Consider the following 12,246-nt stretch of genomic DNA (forward strand, 5'->3'; position numbering starts at 1 on the left):
GCATGCTGCCTCCCGCGTTGCCTGGGCTGTTCTGCCTCTCCTGGAGGGGTCCATCTTCCACGCCCCTCATCATCCACCCGGCTACTGTTTCTCTTCATGCCAGTCAGCTGACAATGACCTCACATGAAAGCAGTGTCCACATTTTCACTCATGTATTTTAAATGTTAAATGCTCTTAAAACAGAAGTTTACTTACAATTGTAATCTTTTCATGTCTTTTCACATTTTAAACTCACTTAAAAATCTATGGAATGCTTCCTCTGTCCAAGACACCGAGTTTGGTTTTATCTGAAATAGCCTAGATTTGACAAAAGTCCTCTGAGGACTGTACTTAAATGGATGTTCGTAAGAAAATAAAGCTGAACTAAAACCTACCTACTCCTTCTTTTTTAGAACAATAGGACAGAATCATAGCAGTTTAGAAAGAATTTTGTACCTGACAAAGTGCCAGTGTGCTTTAAGATGAGTTGTTGTTATGAATGTGTTCTGAACTAATTCTGACAATAGAAAACTCCATCCTATAAATTATAGACAAGTAAGTTATAATTCATGCTTCATGCAAAATATGGTGGTTTCTGTAGATTATGTAGATTATCATGACCAACAATATGTTAGCAGTACTTACGTTCTGTTTTTTCTTCTTTGAAGAAATAAATGTGGTCCAGTAGTTGCAAGAATTTTCTAGTAGCATATCTTTTTTTTTTTTTAATACTTCAAGTTCTAGGGTACATGTGCACAATGTGCAGGTTTGTTATATATGTATACATGTGCCACGTTGGTCTTAAATATGACTAGTTGGCTCACTAAGCAGGTTTATATAAGACCCACAGAAGATTATGGTAAACTTGAACAATGTTTATGTTGTGTAGAGAGACACCGGTGATTCCTTTAATACAGATCTTAAATGCATGTTCTAAACTTCACTTAATATATAGTTATTCTTTTAAAAAATTTACTCGTTTTTCTTAATTTTTAATTTCTTATTGCTCTATAATAGTTGTATTATAAAGTTATTTTTCTATAGTAACTGCTGTGTTTGGAGGACTATTGCTCATGCAGTTAATTGGGGGAGTCTTAGAAATTGCATGGCTAAACTTATTCTCTTTTTGTTTGTTTGCTATTATTTAGCAAAAATATTAATAAAATTACAATCCTTTAAGATTACTAAGAAATTCCTTGGATTATAATGTTAAAAATGGATATTCATTCATTCAACAAATATTTGTTGGGTAAGCACCGCATCATTCTAGGTGCTAGGAATGTGGCATTCACGTTGCCTTCTGTCACGGAGCTTACATTCGAGTGGGTGAGACAGACAGCAAACCAGTGAACCAAACCCACACGCACACATGCAGGGAGAGAAGACAATAAACTCGGCTGTGTTGGAACGGCAGTAGACCAGACAGTCAGGTTAGGGCTTTCTGATGAGGTGCCATTTGAATTGAGACCTAAAGCATGAAAAGCCAGTCTTGAAAGGTCAACCCAAGGAGCATCCCAGGCCAAGGGCACAAAAAATACAAAGACCCTGAGTTGAGGAAATGCCTGACGTGCTCAAAGAATAGAGGAGGTTGTGAGTGGCAGGTAAGGATGGAGGTGGGGAGTGGCAGGTAAGGATGGAGGTGGGGAGTGGTCCTAGCGTTGGGTGGACAGGCTCAGACCATATGGGCCCTTGTAGGCCTACGAAAGAATTCAGCTTTTCTTCTAAGTGCAGTAGGCAGTGCCTGGAGGATTTTATGCAGGGAAGTGGTGTGCTTTTTGTTTTCCTAAGAGGACCTTGGCTGCTCTGTGGAGAGGGGAGTGTTGGAGGCAGGAGGGAAGGCTGAACATCATCAAGTTATGATGGACCAGGTGAGAGATGATGGCAGTTCGAGGGAGCTCCAGGGATAGAACCCAGGGGACAGACCAGGCAGCATTAGGGTCTAGACAGCATTGCTGATGGGCTTGGGGATGGGAAAGGAGTTGAAAGTAGTATATCTTAGTGCAACACAAAAATGAGATGAGGTGGAGACAGTTATTTAGAACATCCAAATTCCATTTTGTTCTACATTCTGAGTTAAAAGTTATTGCCCATATTCATTATTATAGTGAAACTGAGCTTTTCCACAGCGAATGCCATTCAGACACACTTAAAGCATGCTGCCTCTTGGAGTTGGCTGTAATGAATGAAAAGAAATTAACCGAGAATATGGCAGTGAAACCAAACAAATTGTTTCCGCTAAATCCGTAAGGACAATCATGACCTAAACTTAAGCAGTTCATTTTGCTAATAGTCATTTCTTTTTTACAGAGAGTTCGAGTTTCTTCTTATGACCTATACAAAAATCTGGAAATAGTCCGACCTGCATTTTGGGGATCATAGTTAGTATTTTAGTATCTTTCATCTTCTGAGATGTTCTTAGTTATCTAATAGGCACACATTAGGAAGTATTCACCTCTCAAGTGATACCCAAGTGCAGAGGTTCTGGAATCTGCATTGATCCTCTCCCTCTTTGCCTGCTGATCCTATCTTCCTTTTCATCTGACTTTTAAAATCATCCCGGGTGACTTTCAGGGGCTAACTTATCACCTCTGTAAGAAAGCCGGCCTCAGTGCCCCTGTCCTATCCAGTGGAGGTGGAGTAAGAGAGAAGGAACCACAGGCCAGTGTCTCAGACTATCTGTGCCTGAGCTGTAGGGCCTGCTGTGGGGAGGGCGGGGCCAAACAGGTGAACTTCCCAACTCCCACCTCCGCTGCAGCTCGCACCAGCACTCAGCCAATCTTTACATATTTCTTATGTATTTATTGATTTAGAGACAGGGTCTTGCTCTGTCGGCCAGGCTGGAGTGCAGTGGCGCAATCTCAGCTCACTGTAGCCTCGACCTCCCGGGCTCAAGTGATCTTCCCACCTTAGCCTCCCAAGCAGCTGGGACCACAGGCATGTGCCACCATGCCCAGCTAATTTTTGTATTTTTTGTAGAGATGGGGTCTCGTCATGTTGCCCAGGCTGGTCTCAAACTCCTGGGCTCAAACAATCAGCCTGCCTTGACTGCTAGAAATGTTGGGATTATAGGTGTGAGCCATCACGCCCAACCCACATTAGGTTTTAGAATAATACTTTGTTTGGGCTGGGCATGGTGGCTCACACCTGTAATCCCAGCTTTTTAAGAGGTGGCCAGACTGTAGTCCTAGCTATCTGGAAGGCTGAGGTGGGAGGATCTCTTGAGTTCAAGGTTGCAGTGAGCTATGATTGTGCCATTTCACTCCAGCCTGAGCCACAGAGCCAGACCCTGTCTTAAAACAAAACAAAACAAACAAACAAAAACAGCTTTTTTGGGGGGGAATAAAAGGATATGACAAGTCTTTTCTTTAAGATTTAAATACATTGTTCTAGGCAGTTGCAAACTTGCCCACTGAGGTGGTCCTAGCCCACATCATTCTGTCTTTTTTGAGTCACTAATATGAATTGAGGTTCACAAGCCAATGAGTGAAACTCACATCCCCCAAAGTGGGCCCAAGTTCACGCTCACTCTCGCCTGCTACTGCCCCACAAAATATCATAAGAATTTTTCCAAGGGCATCTCTTTTTGATGCCTGTGACCCATAGGCCGCAGAAATGTGTGGCTTCTGAGCTAGGTCAGTTCCTGGCTTCTGCTGATTTTTCTCTCTTCCTTCTTTTCTGGATGTGGGTGCTCCTGTCTCCCTGTGGCCACTGGGACAATGTCTTACCCTTCTCATATCCATCTTGCAGAGAGTGGAGCTACAGTAGAGCTGATGGGAGCCCCATGTGGTCCAGGGAAGGGGGGCATTGAACTGCGCTGGGTTTGGGAAGGGGGTGAGGCCTGGGCCTTGGGCGCTGGAGTCCTGCTGCTTTGTCCAAGGCACCTGCTGGACTCTCCCCACACATGCTGATCTTCATCCCAGGCCCAGGTGCCTGATTTCGTCTAGCAAACCATTTCTTGTCTAGCTCATCAGAGCAGCAGGGACTCTGCACTCCTCCTGCAAACTGGGAACTATGGCTGGGCACAGCTTTAAGTACCTGACAGTGAGGAGGCTGGTCCATGCCAGAGCAGCCAGACACCTTGTCGGGGAGGGTGTTACTTGATGCCACAGGCCCACCTGAGTCTCGGTTTTGGTCAGCCATGGTAGCTTATTACGTGCTTGAGAAACAAAAAAGGAGAGAGTATGTACGTACATTTAGGAAATCAGATTAGAAACTTAACAGACCCCGTGAGCCCTTCTGTGTTCTACTGTGTTGATAATTTGCATCCTCTTTGTGTAGGACGTCTTTTCAAGTGCAACCTTGGAGAACCCCAGGTATAAAACAGGTGGCACTCAGGTGACAGAAGCTGGCTTTCCTGCTCTCCCAGCCTCTGCTTCTGCTGGGGGCACCTCTGTACCAGAAATATTCCAGGAAATTCTGGGCATCCTTGGAGCATCACTGGAAAATCACTGCACTGTGGCATAAAGATGAGAAATGAAGACCGGTATTTGCATTGTAGGTTGACATCTCAAGAGTCACCGTCCATCACCCCTCCGATAAGGAGTCTTCAGCCTCTCCTGCCTCCACGGGCCCTTTTAGTGTGCAGCAGGCCACAGTCTCTGAGGGAATTGTAATCTGCCTTCTCCCACCCCTCCCAGGCCATCATCCCCACGACCACCACAATCATCTTTCTGAAATCCACACCTGCCTTTGGCCTTCCACGGCTCACCACCCCTCATAGAATGCAGAGCTTGGACACTCAGCTCTTTGTTCATGGTCGTCCCTACCTACCTGTCCCCCTTCTCTTCTGTGCCCCAGAGAACATCTGCTTATAGGTCCCAGCCCCGCAGGGACACACCTGCTCTTGAGCACTGGGTTCAGATTACACCTCCTTGGTGGAACCTTGGAACTTCCTGCTTCTGAGCCCCACCCTCACCTCCCCCGTGCTGTTATCCTCCCTCTCTCAGCGCCCAGGTGTTGTTCTGTTCTCTTGTGCGCCTGCCACACAACGTTGGGAACTTTGATCTACTTGTCTGTCTCCTCCGCTTAAATAGAAACTGAGGGCAGAGGTGTTTGGGGAGAGGCGCGCACTCCCGCTCTGCAGCTCCCGTGCCCCCAGCAGACGCGTAAAGGCGTTCAGTGTTTGAATGAATGAATCATCAAGTTACACAAATGCAATTTGTCGGGATATGAATGGCAGTTATTAAATAAATCAGCTCCAAGTTAATAAAAACGGAAATAAAAGCCTGTTGTGGCAAGACTCTCCGTACTAGGACTATTTAAATGAGATCTCAGATGTTAAAGGGCGGTTTTATTTGTTGAGGCAGTAGGAGCTTCCACTGCGTGTGAAAGTCTTTCTACCTGAGTGGGATTGGCTGTGGCTTCTGTGTTCAGAGTGGAATTGGCAAGCAGTTCTGCGTTCGGAGCTGACTGTGTTCATCAGACCAGGGCTGGGTGGGCGCGTGAAGGGGGGAGGGGTGTGGCTGGGTGAAGGTGTGCGGCTGACAGACGACCGGCTCTTTTAATGAACCGCTCACTTGAAAACTGTCTTTCCGCAGGTGATGTATCACCCATCAGTATGTCTCCCATCAGTCAGTCTCAGTTTATTCCACTCGGGGAAATCCTCTGCTTGGCCATCTCAGCAATGAACTCGGCAAGAAAACCTGTCACCCAAGAAGCACTGATGGAACACCTGACCACATGTTTCCCAGGTAACGAGGCGGGAACGGAGCGTTTTCCAGGTGGCGGTGTGCTCTGGTCACTCTAGGACTTCACATGGACTGTTCTTCCCATGTTTAAAGATAATAGGAAAAAACTCTTCCCCAAAACTGACCAGAAGCTTTCCTTACTTCTGTCATTAAAAATTCAGGCACCTGCATGACATCAAAAATAACTTCACTGCTTCCTTCAGCTGGAATACTTTTTAAATTGGCACCGAGAGGAAGAAATTAATTCAGAATTCATGAAGAATCTGGCAAAAATGACCCGGACTCCAGTCAGTCATTCTTTGCAATCTAATCTTTAAATACATGAACGTGAGGGTTCAACAACTGAAAACTTTAGTCCTGGGGAGTTAAAACTGCAGAAAGGGTCATGTCAAAAATTAACATATCTTACCTATTTGTGTCATGGCTTGATGAGTTTTAAGAAAATAATATTTGATAAATTAGGATTTCATTTTTTAAAAATAAAATATTTACTTTGTTCTTAAATATTATAAAAAGGAGGCAACAGTCCAGCCGTTGTGTGAGTGGCATTTGATGCTTTCAGTGCTGGAGGGCGTTAGGAAGGGTGACAAGCTGCAGAATGCAGGACCGTCTCTCAGGAGAGCCAGTGTATTGTCACCCCACCCCCAATGGAGATCCTGCCAGAGCTGCCAATCTTATGTTTCAAGAGAATCTGGAAATTTGGTCTTACGTGAAATCTCTACATTTCTTAAATATTGACAATTGTATGTATGTATACGTTTTAACATTTGTGTGCCAGCAACGTGCAAGTCAAATGAAATACATTATCAGGCTACCAGTTTACCAACTTGGTGTGAACTCAGCCTGTTTCCAGATTGAAATAGAGATTATATTAAAAGGGAACGTTTGATATATTTTTCATTCAACTTAGAAGAGATCTTAGTAAATATAAGCTGTTAATTGTATCAGTTAGCTTTTGCTACAAAAAATCTGGGTAACAAACAACTACAGAACATCAAAGGCCTATGGCAACAAGCATAGATTTCACTCATGTCTCTGTGGGTTCCCCAGGGGTCAGCTGATCCAGGTGGGGTCCAGCAGGGTAGTTTTGCTCCATCTGTACCCATCCTATTTAGAAAAGGGGGCAAATGGAGATCTCTTTCACTCATGGGATGTCAGAGGCACCAGAGCACAAGCCCATTGCATGAAGGCTCTTCAAGCTTTGTTCATGCCAGCCCCATTAACATTGCAGTGACCAAAGCAAACCTGCTAAACTCAAAGTGAAGGTGTGGGGAAGTGCGCTCCACACATGGGAAGAGAACGGGAGGACTAGTTCTAAGCTGAGTAGAGATCTTATCTACCACATTGGTTTCCCTGCTTTACTTGTGTCCCAGAGAAACGTTTTCTCCCTCTCCTTGTGATATTTCCTCCTTTTTCAATATTCTAATTACTATGTTTGATAATATGTATATGGTTCAAAATCTCTAACATGAACCCACCCTTGCAACATACAAATTATTTTAAGCTTTCCAGCATTTTAGTATCTCTGAATCGTCTTCACTATCTGATTGCCTATCTCTTTTTGTTAAGTCCTAGGCAAACCCCTTTCCTTTCAGTAGTGAGAGAAACAGAATCCCAGGTGAGAGCCACCTGAGTGGGGACAGGTAGTGTGGGCAAACACGACAGTCTTGGAGGAGGCACCTGCTTTCTGCCCTGTGAGTGCGTAGCCACTTCTGACATTGAACAACCCAGCAGCTTTTTAAATCCTTGTATTTTTATTTAGCTTCATGAGAAATCACACGGCGTTTCTAAAGTTGCTTATATACCACCCATTTTGGGGCTATAAAGAATGGAAAGAACACAGAACCAGTGTGTAATAGTAAGATGCTCCTCACTGCCAAGCAGCTGATAACAATATCACTAACTTGGAATGCTTTGTGGAGTAATCCATAGGTCATTTGTACTTGAAAGAATAACTGTTTTGCTAGCTTTTATGGCAAGGGAACTTAAATCCCAAGGCCCTGGTTTTCAGACAGACGGAGGAGCTTTTTCTTCTGTGTGACACTGATGACTCATTTGTCAGCCTCAGAAGTTTGCAGGGACACCATACAAACCCGAGTCTAGCACAGGAGTTTGCTAACCTGCAGGCCTAGTGTGGCCCACCACCTGTTTTTGTAAATAAAGTTTTATTGGAACACAGCCGTGCCCATTTGCTCATGAATGATCTTTGGCTCCTTATGCAATAGTGGCAGAGTTGAGTAGTGGCAATGGAGGTCGTATGGCTAAAAGCCTAACATATTTTCTACGTGGTTCTTTACAGAAAAAGTATGCTGACCCCTGGGCTAGGGCATGGTGGTAACTATTTAAAGTTATGTTCAGCAATAGCTCCAGATTTTAAACTGTATTTCATAAAATATCAAAGTTTGTTTCCTGCCTGCCTGCCTTGTTTCCTTTCTTTTTAGCTCCCTTTCTCCTTTCCTTTCCTTCCTTCCTTTGCTTTTTTTTTTTGGTCTGTCTTTTGCTATCACTTAAGCTATAGCAGAAGAAAATATTTTAGAAAACCTAACCCTTTAAATTCCACTTGAAAATCATATTTTCATGACAGTGCTAAAACTCTGGAGGGATTTAAAGATCGTATTTATATTTTTTGTTTTTTAAAGACAAGAATAAAGTATTTAGTTCTTTTGTATCTTACTACTGAAAAATAAAGTTTTTGAGCCAAAGTATTATTAAAATATTTGAATCTCATATTTAATGTATATTTTATGAATCAAAAGTATAGCCTAGAATTTGGCTTCTTTTCTTGTTTTGGGTATCCATATTCTAAAGAAAGTTTAGTGAAAAGTCTTTAGTAAAAATTTCTGATACATCAAAACTTAAACCTTTTTATCACTTTTCTATAAAAGTGAAAAAAAGTTGGCTGAATTCTTGAAAATCAACTCAGCAACTTTTATCTATCAGTTTCCATTACAGAATCAAGAATATTTTTAAAAGGTTTATAAAGAATAATACTTGCTTCTCATATTTCTAAATAACTACACATCCATTCATCCAGAATGATCATTTAAATTGGCCTGGTACCTGTTAAGCTGTTACAACTGAATCTTTCTGGGAGGAAGGCTGGTCTTCAGGGACATAGAGATAGACCTATAAGGCTAGGTATGGAGCTGAACTTGACTTTAGAGATTGCTGGAGAATATTAATATTACATATACTGTGTTCTGTCTCCCATTCGTCTCCTTATGTCAGCTCTTATCGAATTCTTCCTCAGCCAGCGTTCTTCACAAACAAGAATAATCTAACGAGGCTCATTAAAGGGTTTCACTTAAAAGTGCTTGTCATACAGAACAGGTCCACGTGCTCTCTGTTCTGACAGTTTGTCAGATTTGCAGGACTAAAGCAATACATAGAGGCTGATTGTGGTGGCTCACACCTGTAATCCCAGCACTTTGGGAGGCTGAGGTGGGCAGATCACTTGAGGCCAGGAGTTCCAGACCAACCTGGCCAATATGGCGAAACCCATCTCTACTGAAAATACAAAAATTAGCCGGGCGTGGTGGCACGTGCCTGTAATCCCAGCTACTCGGGTGGCTGAGGTACAATAATCACTTGAACCTGAGAGGCAGAGGTTGCAGTGAGCCGAGATTGTGCCACTTCTCTCCAGCTCGGGTGACAGAGTGAGATGTTATCTCAAAAAAAAAAAAAGCAATACGTAGGTCCAAGTAGATCACAGCGTCATGCAGTGTTTTTAAATAGTTATTTTTGCTTTGAAAAATGTAAAGGTGTGGAAGAGGTCAGGTTCAGGCCTGTTAGGATGTAAAGTATATTTTTGTTCTTTAAGCCCTCAACATCTGCATTCATGATAAACTTTCAGAGTCGAATTTGGAAGTAGTGGAGTATGCAAATGTTAAATATCCATCACAACCATCACTTTCTCAGGTCAACCCTACAGATTTCTGGTAGAACCCTGAATTTCACAGATGATCAGTCAGTATACTAGGGCTTAATAATAAAACGATAATCATAAACATAAGCAACTTTCAGTTAAGTCTGAAAACTCTCAGGTCATAGCATGGAAAATGGATTGGACGGGGGCAAAGAATGTTTCTAGTGTGCATTATCAAATTAAACATTATTTGATTGATATACCTGGAAACCCAAGACATAAGAAAATGTAAGCACAAATACTCTATGGAAATAGAAAATTGTTTCTCTATTTTTTTCTCTATTTTTCTTTTTATTCTTTCATTTGAGAACCACCAGAGAACTTGTTTTTAATTGTAAGTAAAGATGATTGCATTGTAGTCATGATTCTATATATTAATAGCTTTATGAGTTTCCTAAGATCATCATTTGGAAGACCTACAGTCAGCAAATTCTATAATAAAATTAAACCTTTGCTTTATAGTAATGCTATTTTTATCACGCATCCCTCAGCTTTCCCTTTTTAGGAGCCATGGTAAACTGGTCAATCATGAATACTTATAAATGAACCTTATGAGTTTTTGAGGAAGTTTGTCACATTGTTGACTGAAAGTATGCTACCGTTTAAGATATGGTCAGTTTTAAACATGGGCTTGCTATCTTGATTACTGTGCCAAACAATGACAGTGGGCATCATTCATGAGACTGCGGTGCAGAAGTGTGCCCTCATCTCAGAAGGTATATACTGTGTCAGTGGTGTCCCCTGAAGTTATTCAGTGGAAGGCACTTTGGGAGGCAGAGGCGGTAAGATTGCTTGAGCCCAGGAGTTCGAGACCAGCCTGGGCAACATGGAGAAACCCCATCTCTACAAAAAATATAAAAATTACTTGGGTGTGGTGGTGTGTGTCTGTCGTCCCAGGTACTCAAGAGGCTGAGGTGGGAGGATCACCTGAGCCTGGGGAAGTTGAGGCTGCAGTGAGCTGAGATCTTGTCACTACACTCCAGCCTGCGCAAGGGTGAGACCCTGTCTCAAAGAAAAAAAAGAAAAAAATTCATTTCTATTTTGCACAGAAAGTATTATAAAATTCAAAAACAAATTTTGTTATTATTGGTCTTAAAATCATTTGTATAAAAACTAATGTTAGCTTACCAGAAGTAAAGTATTGGACTAAAAGGAAACCATGCGACTCAAAAATTAAATAATGATATTAATACATTATCTATGAACAATGCTACCTTTTCTGCCTTGGTCACTAAGGATGCCTTCTGGGATGGTCACGCAAATGGGTGTGTATGTTACCTCGCATTCATGGATTTTCTCCCCTTGAGAATTCCAGGCCATTTCTAATACCTTGATTTCCTACTTTGGAAGGACTTGGGGAGTTGAAGCAGCTCAGCTCACCCAGGTGTTCTAGGTTGGTGCTCATCATTGTTTGAAGGCAATCTGGTTTTCCATGCGTCCCGACCCGAAGTGGAGACTAACTCCCAGCTGATATTTATTGAGCACTCCCTGTGTGCCATGCCCTGCTCCACACACACTAAACTCCTTTCACCTCAGCCCTGTGGCTACAGGTACTATTGCTATCCACCTTGTGATGACAGTAAATGAAGGCTCAGAGAGGCCGAGCTGCCTGAGGTGGTGCCAGCTGTCTTCATTTGCTGGGACTGCTGTCACAAAGTGCAGGTGGCTCAACCAACCACCGTTTATTGTCCTACAGTTCTGGAGGCCAGAAGTCCAGAATCACGATCTCAGCAGGCTTGGTTGTCCTTCTGAGAGCTGTGAGACCCCTGTCCTCCGCTTATGGATGGCCACCTTCTCTGTGTCTCCTCAGTATCTTCCCTCTGTGCCTTTCTGTCTCCAGCTTTCCCCTTTTCAGAAGAAGGACATCAGTCGTATTAGATGAGAGACTGCTCTAATGACCTCATTTTAGCTTGACTCTAAAGACCCTTTCTCCAAATAAGGTCATATTTAAAAGGGTATTAGGGGTTAGGATTTCAACATACAAATTGGGATGGGGAGTGCGTAATTCAACCAGCGACGCCAGCCAGCAATGACAGGGCAAGGGTTTCTTTTTTTTTTTTTTTTTTTTTTGAGACGGAGTCTCGCTCTGTCGCCCAGGCTGGAGTGCAGTGGCCGGATCTCGGCTCACTACAAGCTCCGCCCCCCGGGTTTATGCCATTCTCCTGCCTCAGCCTCCCGAGTAGCTGGGACTACAGGCACCCGCCACCTCGCCCAGCTAGTTTTTTGTATTTTTTAGTAGAGACGGGGTTTCACCGTGTTAGCCAGGATGGTCTCGATCTCCTGACCTTGTGATCCGCCCGTCTCGGCCTCCCAAAGTGCTGGGATTACAGGCTTGAGCCACCGCGCCCGGCCTAGGGTTTCAATCCAGCAGCCTGGCCCAGCCTTTTGGTCTCCACCTTCCACTGCCTTATTCGTGTTAGGCTGAACCACATGAAGCTGCTATTTTTGTGAGTCAGATGGTTACATAGTGGCAGTTTCATACGATTCAACCTGACCGATTTCAGATCAGTCTTCTAAGTATTATCACCCTTTATGTGCCTGGCACTGAGAAATGAAGAATACCCAAGAAATGAAGTAAGTGGGCTGGAACCTGGAGAAGTTAAACTCTCTTAAGAATTTATACTCTTAATTCTGTCTCCTAAGGTAGATGAGGCA

The 12,246-nt window shown here is 43.2% G+C and overlaps 1 protein-coding gene across 6 annotated transcripts in view; it reads left to right on the forward strand.

Moving 5' to 3' along the window:
• STOX2 (storkhead box 2) overlaps positions 1-12,246 on the forward strand; it is a 229,281-nt gene that overhangs the window by 201,879 nt on the left and 15,156 nt on the right. For 5 of the 6 annotated variants that reach the window (XM_073017759.1, XM_037994089.2, XM_008000375.3 and 2 more), the window contains one exon: positions 5,517-5,669. In XM_073017759.1, the coding sequence (XP_072873860.1) occupies positions 5,517-5,669 (153 nt within the window). Of the gene's footprint in view, positions 1-3,096; positions 4,474-5,516; positions 5,670-12,246 lie in introns of those variants that run through there. The other variant, XM_073017757.1, reaches the window with a different exon arrangement.

This window comes from Chlorocebus sabaeus, chromosome 7 (genome assembly GCF_047675955.1).
Source record: "Chlorocebus sabaeus isolate Y175 chromosome 7, mChlSab1.0.hap1, whole genome shotgun sequence".
NCBI classification, from domain to species: Eukaryota; Metazoa; Chordata; class Mammalia; order Primates; family Cercopithecidae; genus Chlorocebus; species Chlorocebus sabaeus.